Raw genomic sequence first — 15,482 nt, 5'->3', positions numbered from 1 at the left:
AAATGAAATAAATTTTCTATTTTTTCCTTTTTTATTCCAGACAAACGTCTCTAACCTGGCTGGGAAGAAAATTTGGGGAGAAGAATCAAAAACAATCAGAAATAATACGAAAAGCGGGGAGAAAGAGTATCACAAATTAAAAAAATTCAGAAAAAAGGAGAAAAACATAAAAAATCAATAAATTACAGCTCTTTCTTTTCTTCGGCGGTGGTCGATTTGACGTCTTCAACCTTTTTTGGATGACGTGGGAGAACGCGGAGAAGGACGATGTGGAGGATTGGCCAGACGATGAAGTAGATGATGAAACCGATGAAGTAGAGAGATTTGACGGGCTGAAAATGATGGAAATTGTTGGAAAATGATGAGAATTCGGGAGAGAAGGACTCTAGAGAATCCAGAAGTCATCAGAATCGTCTAGAGGCGGAATAGAAGATTCTGGAGAGGCGGAGAATGCTTCTGACGTCTTCTGGAGCTTCTCGATGAAGTCACGGTGCTCTAAATCGCTTCAGAAGCCTTCTGACGTCTCCAGAAGATTCCAGGAGGCTCCAGAATCCTCCAAATCGCTTCAGAAAACTCCAGAAGGCTTCAAATCACTCCTAAAGGCTCCTGAAGCCTTCAGAATCCTCCTGACGTCAAATTTTCAGTTTTGGGGCCGAAAATTAGATTTAAACTCGAATTTGGGCGATTTTAAGCCAGTTTTCAGCTTGAAAACAAGTTTGAAAATTCGATTTTAAGCATAATTCTCCGGCTCCAGGAGCTCTAGAATCGTCCAGAATCCTCCTGACGTCTCCAGAAGGCTCCAAATCACCCCTGAAGGCTCCAGACGTCTCCAGAAGACTCTAAATCGCTCCAGAAGCCTTCAGAATCCTCCTGACGTCAAATTTTCCGTTTTGGGGCCGAAAATTAGATTTAAACTCGAATTTGGGCGATTTTAAGCCAGTTTTCAGCTTGAAAATACGATTTTTAGCAGATTCTTAGGCTCCAGAAAGCTCCAGAATCCTCCAGAAGGCTCTAGAAGGCTTCAAATCAACGCTGAGAGCTCCAGAATCCCCCCTGACGTCAAAAATCGCTCCAAAAGCCTCCAGAAGGCTCCAGGAGGGTCCAGAAGATTTCAGAATCTTTCTAAAGGCTTCGAATCGCTCCTAACGTCTCTAGAAGGCATCAGAAGATTCCAGAAGGCCCCAGGAGACTCCAGAAGACTTCAGTATCTTTCTGAAGGCTTCGAATCGCTCCAGAAGGCTCCAGAAGCCTCTTGACGTCAAAAACGCTCTTGACGACTTCTGGAGCTTTTTGATGACGTGACGGTGCTCCAAATCGCTCCAAAAGTCTTCAGAAGGCTCTAGACGACTTCTGGAGCTTCTAGATGACGTCAAAGTGCTCCAAATCGCTCCAAAAGTCTTTAGAAGGCTCTAGACGACTTCTGGAGCTTCTAGATGACGTCAAAGTGCTCCAAATCGCTCCAAAAGTCTTTAGAAGGCTCTAGACGACTTCTGGAGCTTCTAGATGACGTCAAAGTGCTCCAAATCGCTCCAAAAGTCTTTAGAAGGCTCTAGACGACTTCTGGAGCTTCTTGATGACGTCAAAGTGCTCCAGAATCCAAAAAACAACTCACCCCAATCCAATATTTGGTCTTAATCAATCCGAACATCAAGAAAGCGAATCCCATCGAATAGGAGATTGTAATCTTTCCGAATAACCAAATAAACGGACGAGCAATCGGCTGAGAAATGGCTTCTGTCCATCCGGGTGTTCTCTTAATCAGTGCGTACAACTGATTCTGTGCTTGAACACATCCCAACTCGATACCGAATAACAAGAAATAACCGAGATGATATCCATGCCAAATTGCCAAATATGTCAGAGTGATCACATGAGATGCGAGTTTGTTGTTCAGCCAGCGGAGACGGCGGTGGATGTGACTGGAAATTGGGATTTATAGCGATTTTTTTACAGGTGTGTGCCCGGGTGGCGTTGAGCGCCTCGCATTTTCAGCCGAAATTTGAAAATGCGACGAGAAAGAGTGTGCGAAATGGAGAGACGCAGACACACTCTCTCGATTTTACACACTCTCTCTCGTCGCATTTTTGCCCACTTTGAAATCTTTCAGCGCCCAAAGCGCCTCCATAGGCACATCCCTGATTTTTTAGCTCAAAAATTGAATTTTTTCGAATAAAAAACTGAGAATTGCGATTTTTCAGCGTTTTTTGGTCGAAAATTCGGAAAAATCGGCTAAAAATAAGCAATTTGGAGGTGAAAACTGTAAAAATCGCGATTTTTTCAGCTTAAAATTGAGGGTTTTTGGGTGAAAGTCGACATTTTTCAGCTCAAAACTCACTTTTTTTTGATAACTTTGATGGAACAGGGATTTTTAGCTCAAAATTGATATTTTCGACTGAAAAGTTGTCTGAAACTGTCTTTTGAGCGGAAAAAATGGGATTTCTCAGCGATTTTCAGTCAAACTGTAGTGTTTTGAGGTGAAAAAATGACATTTTCGACTGAAATCGTGTTTTAAGCGGAAAAATTCCATATTTCCATATTTTTCAGACGGAAACCGAACAATTTTTATGAAAATCGGCGAATTTTGACCAATTTTCGGTTGAAAATGTGGATTTTTCGCTCCAAAATTGACATTTTCGACTGAAAAATCCCATTTTCGTAGAAAAATTCCACATTTTTCAATCCGAAATTTCGATTTTCAGCTGAAAATCGGAAATTTTGATCTTATATTTGAAATTCTCAAAAGATCGAAAATATCGATTTTCAGCTGAAAATCGACATTTCGGACTGAAAAATGTGGATTTTTTGTGCTCAAAATTTACTTTTGGAACAAAAAATACACATTTTCGAGCGGAAAAACATTGATTTGGATGAAAATTGATCATTTTCCGATTCAAAAAATGTTTTTGAGTGGGAAAAATCCAATTTTATCACTAAAAAAGTCGATTTTTCAGCTGAAAATCAGTGTTTTCGCACTGAAATTCTTATTTTATCACTCACTTTTTGGCGAAAGTATTGGTTCCACAATTGAATGATTCGACGACTGAATTGTAATCATGTCCAGTTTCCCATTTGATGATATGCAAGTCACGGACACCGTCCCATCTGGAAATTAATGAAATAATCATGCAATTTCAGAGCAAAAAATGTGAATTTTTCAGATTTTCGAGCTCAAAAACTAGATTTTTAGTCGATTTTCAGCCGATTCTAAGTGTTTTTTCAGCAAAAATGAAATTTTAGGCTATTTTTTTTCATTTTTCAGGTCGAAAATAGGCGTTTTGACTCAATTTCTGCCGATTTTCAGCCATTTTCTCACTGAAACTCGAGGGTTCCATGCCAAATAACCTATAAATCTGGAGTTTTTGAGTTTTTTTTCACTCAAAAATCGGGAATTTTTAAACTTTTTGGTTCTGGCCGAGTGGATAAGGTTGACGCCGTATGGTTCAAAAGGTCGGGGGTTCGATCCCCGTGGTGGTCAAAACTTTTTCAATCTTTTTTTGCTTGTATTATTCAAGTTCTACATGCCAAATAACCTGTAAATCTGGAGTTTTTGAGTTTTTCCACTCAAAAATCGTAATTTTTTGCTAATTTTTAGTTCTGGCCGAGTGGTTAAGGTAGAATCCGTACGGTTCAAAAGGTCGGGGGTTCGATCCCCGTGGTGGTCAAAATTTTATGAATCATTTTTTGCTTGTTTTCTTCGGGTTATGCATACCAAATATCTTAAAAATCTGGAGTTTTCGAGTTTTTCCAAACAAAAATTTGGATTTTTCGCTAATTTTTAGTTCTGGCCGAGTGATTAAGGTAGAATCCGTACGGTTCAAAAGGTCAGGGGTTCGATCCCCGTGGTGGTCAAAACTTTTTGAATCCTTTTTTGCTTGTATTATTCAAGTTCTACATGCCAAATAACCTATAAATCTGGAGTTTTTGTGTTTTTTCACCCAAAAATCGTAATTTTTCGCTAATTTTTAGTTCTGGCCGAGTGGTTGAGGTAGAATCGGTATGGTTCAAAAGGTCAGGGGTTCGATCCCCGCGGTGGTCAAAACTTTTTGAATCCTTTTTTGATTGTCTTCCTCGGGTTCAACGTGTCAAATAACCTATAAATCTGGAGTTTTCTAGCTTTGTTATACTAAAAGTCGCTATTTTCGCTAATTTTTGGTTCTGGCCGAGTGGTTAATGTAGAATCGGTATGGTCCAAAAGGTCGGGGGTTCGATCCACGTGGTGGTCAAAACTTTTTGAAATCTTTTTTCATTTGTTTTTTCGGGTTCTACATGTCAAATAACCTGTAAATCTGGAGTTTTTGAGTTTTTTTTCACTCAAAAATCGGGAATTTTTAAACTTTTTGGTTCTGGCCGAGTGGATAAGGTAGACGCCGTATGGTTCAAAAGGTCGGGGGTTCGATCCCCGTGGTGGTCAAAATTTTATGAATCCTTTTTTGCTTGCTGTTATCGGGTTCAACGTGTCAAATAAGCCATATTTTGCGAGTTTCTGTCAATTTTCAGCCCTAAACTGTTTAGGCTAAACAAACCTATCATTTCCATCTTGATCCTTCCCGTTATGTCCCAATCCAGATAGAATCGATGCTCCCTCAGTGATCAACCACATTGCACAATATTTGTACATTGTGAGACGGAACCATAAAGTGACCCATGACCATCGCCAGAAGAATGACAAGGAATTGAATGATTGAGAATTAAACCATGGATCAGGAATCCAGAATTGTCCCCATTGGTGGAGAACCATATACGTACAACCGGCCAAGAAACGACCGATTGATGGCATGAATCTGGAAAAGAAATTTCAGGATTTGAGGATTTCAGGGGGAAAAGGGGCGGAGTTTAGGGTGATTTTGGCTGAAAATTGCAGATTTTAAGTGAAAAAAGGCGAAGCATAGGCTTATTTTGGCTGAAAATTACAGTTTTTTAGTCAAAAAATTGTGATTGGAGCGTTTCTGGGTGAAAAGGGAGCGGAGTTTAGAGAGATTTTGGCGGAAAATATCAGGGTTTGAGTGAAACATTAGATTTTTAACTGAAAAATGCAATGTCCGGCTGGAAATTGCAGTTTTTGAGTAAAAAACTTGCGGAAAAGGGGGCGGGGCTTTAACTGATTTAGCCTAAAAAAAAGAGCGAGGTTTAGACTAATTTTGGCTGAAAATTTCAGTTTTTTGATTGAAAATTGTAGAAAAATTGGAATTTTCTGTCGAAATCGGCCAAGAAGCGACCGATTGATGGCATGGATCTCGAATAGATAATGGGCGGAGCTTAGGGTGATTTCGGCTGGAAATTTCAGTTTTTCCATGAAAAATCGTCCATTTCCAATCAAAAATAGTGGAAAAAAATCATATGAAACCGCTGAAAATTCCCATTTTTGAGCTCCAACTCTATAATTTCTGCTCAGAATTCAAATTCTGAGTCAAAAACTGACATTTCCCACATATTTCCATCTGAAAATGGTGAATCTCTACGGAAACCGCATTTTGGAGCAAAAACTCGGTTTTCCAGTCGTTTTAAAGTGGAAATCGACGATTTTCAGCTAATTTCCAGCTAAAAAAGTGATTTTTGTTGGAAAAATCACGATTTTCAGCCATTTTTTGGCCAAAAACCTGATTTTCAGCTTGAAATCGACGATTTTCAGTCAATTTTCAGCGAATTTTCTGTTGAAACTCACGCAGATTTCGGTGGTTTTCCCTCCGAATCCAACCAATCTCCATTGACAAATGAACGGAATTTCGAGAGGGTGAATTGAGGTCCGACAAGGGTTCCCTGCAAATTAAATTTATGAATTTTGGGGTTTTAAAAGTGGAAAAAAGTGAATTTTCAGCAAAAAAAAACCCGTTTTTAAGCTGAAAATCGCACTTTTGGCTGCTTTTTTAGCTGAAAAACTAGATTTTTAGGCTAAAAACCGCTTTTTTCGGCACAATTTCAGCTCAAAAACCGGTGTTTGGGCTAAAATCACATTTTTTGATAAATTTCTGTTCAAAACTTAATTTTCGGACTAAACATCTCAGTTTTGGAAGATTTTTAGCCCACTTACCTCCGAAAACCCCGATTTTTGAATCAAAAATTACGTTTTTCAGCTCAAAAACCTAATTTTCAGACTCAAAATCGCATTTTCAGCTCAATTTCAGGCGAAAAAGCCGATTTTCAAGCAAAAATAGCGTTTTTTGATGAATTTCCGTTCAAAAACTTAATTTTCGGACTAAAAATCTCAGTTTTGGACTATTTTCAGCTCAATTTCAGCCAAAAAACTCCGATTTTTGAGTTAAAAATCACGTTTTCAGCTCAAAAGTCTAATTTTCTGGCTGAAAATCACATTTTCAGCTCAATTTCCGCCGAAAAACTCGATTTTTCCCACTAAAAACTCCCTAAAATTCAATTTTTACCTGGAAAAAGAGACCGTAAGCGGCAATTTCCAAGAGTCCTGGTTTGTCAGTGATAGCAGTCAACTTCTGATCTGGTTTCAGATGTTCCGCCTTCTGTGCGCCGTCATACACATCCATCACAAGTCCAATGTATCTGGAATTAATTGAGCCAATTGACCGCCTAATTGGTATAATTATACGTTAATTTCATTGTTTTCAAGTATAAATTCGAAGCACTTTTTCACTTATTTTCGTCAATTTTAGGAGGAAAAAACTGTGTTTTTGGCCAAAATAGCAGGTTTCGACAGTTTTCCCCTTATTTTCAGTCATTTTACTCCCTATTTAAGTGTCATAATGCGAAAACTGACTTTTCGACGGAATTGTGACAGTTTTTATCCAAAATTTTGGTCGTTTTCACCGGAACTTCCACAATTCTTGGTAAAAATAGCGTTTTTCGGTGATTTGAACTGTGATTTTGACCGTTTTTGATCCATTTTCAACTATTTTCAGCCCTAATCGGCAGTTTTTGGCGAAAAAAGATTTTTGCTCCATTTTCAACCCTACTTTAGTGTCATAATGCACTAATGACGGAATTTCGATCAGTTTTTGAGCAAAAACGAGAAATTTGGACTTATTTTTCGTCCATTTTTGGCCAAAAATGCCTGATTTTGACTGTTTTTGATCGTTTTATAGCAAAAAATACATAATTTTCATCGGATTTTTGACTATTTTAGGCAAAAAATGCATGATTTTCACCATGTTTTTAGCCATTTTCAGCTATTTTCACCGGATTTTGACCGCTTTTCTTGGATTTTTCTCTCAATTTTTGACAATTTTCCGCGTAAAATGACTATTTTCGACAGTTCTTGACCGGTTTTTCGTCTTTTCTACCATTCATACACTATCTGAGTGACAAAGTACAGTAACGGCAAAATTTCGTGCTATTTTTGTCAAAAATGCATAATTTTGACCGCTTTTCCTTCATTTTCAGCTATTTTCAGCAAAATTTCGCGATTTTCATTGGATTTTCGCTGTTTTCACGGGAAATTCCACCATTTTTGTTAAAAATGCATAATGTTGACCGTTTTAGACAATTTTTCCTCCATTTTCAGCTATTTTCACCGGATTTTCACCGTTTTTCTTGGATTTTCCTCTATTTTTACCGGATTTTGACCGTTTTTTACCGGATTTTCCTCCATTTCCACTAGATTTTGACCGTTTTTCCTCCATTTTCAGCCAATTTTCAGTCCCTACCTGAGTGTCATAATGCAATATGGAGTAGTCCATGTGATATCATAAGTGTCAGTCTCATGATGCCAATATCCGAATAGAAGATAACCAAGGAAAAAGATATGGGCGGCATAGATAGAAGCATCTGTTCCTCTCAATTGGCTAGTGATCAAATACGCTCCAATGACAGATGCCAACGCATGAATCACTGAAGATCCACAATTGAAATACCACAGACAGATACCGACGATGACGAAGAATAAATGTTGTTGTTGGGCGGGTTTGTTGTAGAAAAATGTGCGGTGAACGACGGCAAGTGGGTATCCTGCAAAAATATGTGAATTTTGGGGGAAAATTGGAGAAAAATGAGCTAAAATTCATGATTTTTGGTCAAAAAAGAAGGATTTTCGGATGAAAATGACCCCAAAACCAAGAGTTTTGGTCAAAAATTGTGTTTTCCAAGCTAAAAATATGGCGTTTTCAGTCAAAAATTGGAACAAATCGGCTGAAAATGAAGGATTTTGAGTGGAAAATCGAGATTTCGAGAGATTTTCTGCTGAAATGAGTCAAAAATTCAATTTTTTTCATTTTCGGCCGATTTTTTTTCGACTAAAACCACTGAAATCACAATTTTCACAGTTTTTTCACTCAAAAAACTCAATTTTTGACGGAAAATCTATAAATTGGCTCATTTTCAGTCAAAAACCATCTGTTTTGGGTCGAAAATCTCGATTTCCCGCTCAAAATCCTTCATTTTGATCGTACATATGCAGATAGTTAAGTTTTTCTGAACGACGGCCAACGGGTATCCTGAAACAGGAAAATTGGGGAATTTTGAAGAAAATAAGGAAAAATCGGCTGAAATTCATGATTTTTGGTCAAAAACGAAGGATTTTCGATTGAAAATGACCCGAAAACCAAGATTTTCGGTCAAAAATTGAGTTTTTCAAGCTAAAAATAGGGCATTTCGAGTTAAAAACTGTGAAATTTGCAATTTTTCAGCTCAAATCGAATTTTGAAGGGAAAATGAGCTTTTTATCATGAAAAAATAAGTGAATTTTGGGAGAAAATTAGAAAAAATCGGCTGAAATTCATGATTTTTGGTCAAAAATTTTGAGTGGAAAATCGAGATTTTGAGAGATTTTCTGCTGAAATGACGCCAAAAATTCAAAAATTTTCATTTTCGGCCGATTTTTTTTCGACTAAAACCACTGAAATCACAATTTTCACAGTTTTTCACTCAAAAAACTCAATTTTTGACGGAAAATCTATAAATTAGCTCATTTTCCGTCGAAAATCTCGATTTTCGGTCCAAAATCCTTCATTTTGACCGTACATATGCAGAAAGTTAAGTTTTTCTGAACGACGGCCAACGGGTATCCTGAAACAGGAAAATTGTGGAATTTTGAAGAAAATTAGGAAAAATCGGCTGAAATTCATGATTTTTGGTCAAAAACGAAGGATTTTCGGCTGAAAATGACACCAAAACCAAAATTTTTGGTCAAAAATTTAGTTTTTCAAGCTAAAAATAGGTCATTTTCAGAGGTTTTTGACTGAAAATAAGCCGAAATATAGACTTTTGATGTCGAAAAGCTCAATTTCTGGCTCATTTTTAGTTGAAAACATAGATTTCCGCTCAAAAACTATGATTTCTCACGAAAAAACTCAAATTTCTATTAGAAAATCTTCGAAAATTTGGTTTTTTTCAGCTTTGAACTCAAAATTTCGTATTTTCAGCCGATTTCTCCCAATTTTCGACCAGAAAAAACGTTAAAATTTGCATTTTTCATAGTAAAATCCACATTTTGGCTGATTTTCAGTCAAAATCCCTCTATTTTGTGCCGAAAGTCTTGATTTTCCACTCAAAATTGCGATTTTTCAGCGTTTTTGTCCGAAAAATGAGAAAATTCGGCTGAAAATGGAGAATTTTGAGCTAAAAACTCGAAAAATCCGATTTTTGCCGTTTCCGACGAAAAAAAGACTGAGAAATCCAGATTTTCGCTCAAAACTGAATAGTTTTATGCGGAAAATCTCGATTTTTGATCAGAAACTGGGAAAAAACAAGCTAAAATCGTGATTTTCGACCCAAAATAATCGATTTCAGCTGAAAAATTCAATTTTCAGCTCAAATTCTTGGATTTTGGGTCTATAGACCATTTTATGTCTTCGGAAGCTAAAAATCATCATTTTCAATGATATTTGAGTCAATTTTCAACTTTTTCCAGTTTAATTTACTTAAAATTCGCGTGTTTGTCTGAAAATGACCCAATAATCGAGTTTTTCGAGTTAAAATCAGCTAAAAATCTGATTTCTGACGAAAAAATAAATTTTCTCAAATAATTTGGGCTTTCCGACATTATAATGACCCAGAAATCAAGACTTTCGCTGAAAAGGAGTAATTTTGGCGGAAAATCGAGGTTTTGACTGAAAAATTAGCGAAGAATCTCTATTTTTGATCAAAACCTAGGAAAAAATAAGCTAAAATCGTGATTTTCTGTCTAAGATTGTCAATTTCAGCTGAAAAATCCAATTTTTCAGCTCAAATTCTTGGATTTTGTGTCTCTAGGCTATTTTATGTCTCCGAATGCTGAAAATCATCTATTTTCATCTTTTTTCAGCTGGAAATTGCCCTTTGCTACTATATTTCATTGAATTTCCGATTCCGTACCAGCAAGAACGGAGAGAAGTAGTCGTAGAGCATCTTCGCTAGCGCTTGTCGCTTCCGACAATGCTCCAATTACTCCCATCGTTTGGGGCGACCTGAAAATTGAAAATTTGTGCTGAAAATGAGCGAAAATTTGGGAAAAATCATGAAAAAAACGAGATTTAGCGAGAAAAATTGAGTTTTTGATAGATTTTGGGGTGAAAAATGGATTCTGCGGTGAAAAATGACAATTTTATCAACAAAAATCGCTATTAATTACTATGGAACTGCAAAAAATCGGGAAAAATTCCAAAAAATCGCGAATTTTTCAATAAAAATTTTTTTTCGGCAAAAAAGTTTTTTTCAAAGGAATCTTCTGGAAAATCACTTCCCAACAATAGAATCGTCTATTTTCGTCGTTTTGAGACACCAAAAACCACTGTAAACAAGAGAAAATGAGCAAAAAACAGACTCGGCGGCGAGTTTGCGCGTAGGATATGGTGTTTTGCACGGAAACCCTTGAATTTCTATGATTTCCCCATGATTTTTTTGCGTTTTAGACGTTAAAATTAGCGGGAAATCGGTAATTTTCTGCTAAAACAAGAAAAAACCAGAAAAATCACCTCCAACTGGACAAAAAATGACAAAAATGAGTGCTCCGTGGGGTTTGCGCGTAAAATCGGGTGCACGGTGTTTGCGTACAATTGCAGACTTTTGGGAAATGGGATTTCCCGCCCGTTTTCGTTGGCGGTTTTTAGAAAGAAAAGTGGGTTTTCAGAGGTGAAAAATATGTGATAAAGGTCTGAAATCAATGAAAATTGTATTTAGAGAGGAAAAATGCTGAAAATTTGGTAAAAAATTAAGTGAAAAACAGAAAAATCAGGGAAAACCGAAAAAAAAAACTTTTTATACGTTCTGGAGACAAAAAAGTGAAAATTAAGCTATAAAACCGGTTCAAAACTCAAAAAATTGTCTTAAAACTCGTGAAAATTGAAAGTTCAATTAAAAAATAGCCTAAAATCTGGAATTCAAATTTAGAAGTAAAATTTTAGGGGGTTTAGAGTGGAAACTAGTGCAAAATGGGGGTTTAAATTAGTCTATGAGCTCAAAATTCGCAAAAATAACGAAAAAATGTACTAAAAACCTGGAAAATCAGAGTTTTTAAGTGAAAACAATAAAAAAAAATAGCTGAAAACCCCGATTTTTTCTATCAAAACCCCCTAAACTTCCATTTTCACCTGGAAGAACGGAGAAAATTGAAAAATCTGAGTTTTTGAGCAAAAATAATCTTTAAAATAGTGGAAATTTCGGGGAAAAGATGGAAAATTCAATTTTGGGTAACAATTTGAGCTTTTATGGTCGAAAAAGGTCTAGCGACTAGAAAAAGGGGGCGAAATTGGAGAAAAAAATCAAATTCTGAGTCTAAAATTGTGATTTTGGGGTTAGAAATAGCTAAAGGAGTCTAGCGACTAGAAAAACGGGCAAAATTCGAGAAAACAGGTGAAAAATCCAATTTTGTGCTTAAAAATACTAAAAAATAAGTCTAAAACTCAAATTTTCCCCCCAATACCCCATAAAACCGACACTAAATTGTACTGTCGCACGCGTTCTCTCATCACTTTGTACCCGTCCACCACTTCCACCTCCTCCCCCTATACACATACAAAAAAAGATAGGACGACCAACCACAAAGATATGGTCTGACTATTTCGGTCGGGAGGGGGGGGGGGGGGGGGAGGAAGTGTGTCAAGAAGAACTTTGCCCCCTTTTTTGGTTAGTATAATATAACAATAGAGGGGATGGCCTAGAAAACGAAAACTAGGCCATCGGCCGTGACCTTGAAATCTAGGGGGAATGGTTAGAACCTTCTAACCATCCCCCTAGATTTCTCGGCCACGGCCGCTAAGTTACGTATTTTATGTAAAAAGAAAAGTGGTCAAGTGATCAAGTGATAAGACTACTCACATTGATATGATGAAAGAAAGTGACTGACTTATAAAAAGGTGCGAAAAATGGGGTCAGGCGTACTTTTAAAGGGTGGCGGCGGTTTGCAGGTTGCAGGGGGTAGGGGGAAACGGTTTCGTTGCAAAAGAGGGGAGGAATTTGATCTTTGTGATCTCTCAGTGCTGGCCGAACTTTTTCTATTGGAGGTTCCTAGGCCAGCTTTCCCAAGCCATTAGATCGCTGGCCTAGAAACCCCCAGCAGAGAAAAGTTCGGCCAGCACTGAGCACCGTTATCATGAAAATCTTCGAAATTTTCTGCACATTTTGGAGCAAATTCACAGATTACACACACATAAGTATAAGTAGAAAAGCATGACGAGACGTAAACGCGCTCCGTCGCACAGGGTGCCAATAAAGGAATGGATGAGAGGTATCTTTGAGGCGCAGTCGACATAAACTGCAACGTCGGGAAATTTTCATATCAGAAAGTTGGAAGGACGACTCATACCTCGGTTTACAGCAGGATTCAGCAGAATTTTATTTCAGATTCCGAATCTACGGACTCGAAAGTGTCAGGAGCCAAATCTCTGAAAAAATTTCTTCATTTCCACGTTATCCGATTTTCAATTGTTAAAAAATTTAAAAAAAAATTAATTCACGTTTCAAAAAACAATAATTCTATTACCCCCCTTAACCCACTGCCCTAATTATCCCCCATCCCTCATTCTCATCAATTCAGTCCCTACAATTCAATCGATTACGAATCGATAAATCATCGAAGAGTTTCGAATTGTCGATCATCGATCTTCCGATGCGCAATAGTGAGTTTACCGTCCCCTCCCGAGATTCTTATAGTCTCAACTAAAATCATTTCAGAACTGTTGCTTCTAGCAACCTTCTCCTTACTTGGAGTGATAATCCATGGCTTCGTGCCGCACCGCCCGTATGGTAAGTGACAAGAGATTTCAGGGAGAATATTCAGACGGTCTGGTTTTCAGGGTCACCACCATCGCCTTCTAATAATTGGTCGCCTGATGCCGATAGTCATAATGTAATTGGATCCGAAGGTTAGTTGTGGACACACATATCCTAGTGAAAACCCCCATTTCCAGACCGCACCTCCGACCGCCCATCTGACATGAATCTTCACCGCTACCGTAACCCGCGTAATCTTAATGGTGAGTAACCTAAAGACACGCGACGCAGATGGGCGCGTAGCGGTTTCCTATATATCCCAAAACAAACTTGTTTTCAGCCCGCCTCTCACCGATCTCTCCATCCGATGACTCCGTCCATCACTACCGTATCCGTCGAGCTGCTAATGGTAAGTACCCTATCCGAATCTTCCCCTAACCCTCACCTTTCTCTCTTCCAGACGCCTTCTCCACAACAGTCGATAAGATGCTCAAAATATCTCGAGTCATCAACGGCATTGCTCTCCAACAAGATATCACAAATGGCACCGTCAAACCGGATGTCGTTATCAAGGAGCTCCTCGATCTGACACAATTGGATTTCGGGAATCTGGAGGAGATGAGCAAAGTGGTCGAGGCGATTCAAGGACTTCCGGAGGCTCTGAACAAGGATAAAAAACAGGCTGAGAGGATTGAGAAACGGTTCCGGATGTATGACTCCATGTTGGAATTGACGAAAGGAGCCGGAGACAAGGTGGAACTTCCTGACAAGGATGCATATTCGGGAGAGATCACGGCTTTGAAACAGAAGAAAGTCTCGTTGTCGGACTTCAAAGATATCAACAAAAAACTATCGGAAATGTCCGGTGTGTTGACTGGACTGCTCGACTCCAAACAGAAGATCTCTACTGGCGATGCTAAAACTGCCTTCCAAGATTTCAAACATTATCACTCACAATTGAAAGGTAAAGATATTGATACATTAATTAAATCGATCAAATCCCCACAATTGCGAAAGAACATGTTCGAACCACTCAGCCAAATCCAGAAGGCTATCGATGAATACAATGCGGACCTAGGCATCTCCACTTACCGTGGTAAAAAAGACCAAAAACCAACTGAAATTCTGAAAGGGTACCTGGAACAATTGGACACAGTTCGAAAGGATTCGATGAAAGTTTTGGATACATTGAAGACGTTGAGCAAGACTATTCGTTCTTCGCGTCTTCAGTTCAGTGGGAATCGACAATTGGATCAGACTTCTGGATTTCCGAATGGCTTCTCTGATATCGGATCGATACCAAATGATTTGAGAGATCCATGGGTGAAGGAGGCTGTTGATGGTCAGTCGGACGCTCTCGTCAAGGCTATGGAAGACTTGAAAAACATTGCTGAAAAGGCACATCGTGTTGCTGGATCTCTGAAATCGGCTGCTGGATTCTCTTCTCTTATGGATGGTGTTCTTGAATGTGCGACTGGCTTATCTGCTATCCCGGATACATTTGAACCCCTGGCATCGAATCTGTTGAACGTCGAATTTTCAGTCGAACTGAAAAATGTGGAACCTCCAAATGCCGAAGCTTTCGCTTCTCTTTATTCGAATATCACGAGCCTCACAAAGAAGTTAATTGCGATGGATGATGTGCTCAGTGTTGTGTCAACTCTCAGATCCAAAGAATATGTCGAAAGGTTGGAGGCGATGGAAAAGCTTATGAAGGATGGCACTGACGACGAAGTAACTAAACGGTTGGCTGAACTGAGAAATTACGAGGGGGCGAAGGATGTGAGCAAGCTGTTGTTGAGTCTCAAGGAATCGTTGACTGTTCTAGTTGAACCGCTTTCGATCGATGGTGAATTGGAGATGATAGAGAACAACTTCCATGAGATCGACACATTTGTGGCGGGACCATCAAATTTTCTGGGTTTGCTGTCTATCTTGAGGAAGATTGAAGGAATGGGTCAGATCAAGACGGCTCTTGATGCAATTGGCAAGTACAGGAATGAGAAGAAGGACTTTGGGGGATTCGGCAAGTTGAAGGATCACTTGTCTAGTGCTACGAAAAGTTTGGAAGAGTTCAGTAAGTCGTTTGGAGGGATGAAGGGAGCCAAGAATCCAGAGTCGAAGGCATTGGCAGAGCTTAGTGACGTCTGGAAGGATTCTCAGAGTATCGGATCGGCGACTCGTGTTTTCCGTGGGATCAAACTGATGTTGGAGTGGAATGAGGATGTGATGAATCCAGCGGCCAGGAAGTTGATTCAAGATAATTCGAAGACGATGAGTCCAGAAGACCAGGAAAATCTGAAGCAGTTGGACAAATTGGATGGAGAACTGAACACACTGAAATCCGGACTCACAGCCATCTCAGCGGATCCAGTGATGTCTAAAACTGATTC

The 15,482-nt window shown here is 38.6% G+C and overlaps 1 protein-coding gene across 1 annotated transcript; it reads right to left on the bottom strand.

The window, feature by feature from the left end:
- Positions 1 to 182: 182 nt before the first annotated feature.
- Positions 183 to 10,333, bottom strand: GCK72_011592 (uncharacterized protein; the record flags this gene model as incomplete). Its single annotated transcript, XM_053728555.1, has 8 exons — positions 183 to 332; positions 1,613 to 1,919; positions 2,998 to 3,102; positions 4,524 to 4,781; positions 5,663 to 5,757; positions 6,378 to 6,510; positions 7,611 to 7,911; positions 10,255 to 10,333. The coding sequence occupies 8 exons, from the start codon at positions 10,331 to 10,333 to the stop codon at positions 183 to 185; spliced, it is 1,428 nt and encodes a 475-aa protein (XP_053588132.1).
- Positions 10,334 to 15,482: the final 5,149 nt, after the last annotated feature.

The sequence above is a fragment of the Caenorhabditis remanei genome, chromosome III, assembly GCF_010183535.1.
Source record: "Caenorhabditis remanei strain PX506 chromosome III, whole genome shotgun sequence".
NCBI lineage: Eukaryota > Metazoa > Nematoda > Chromadorea > Rhabditida > Rhabditidae > Caenorhabditis > Caenorhabditis remanei.
This window is presented reverse-complemented; position numbering and strand designations above follow the sequence as displayed.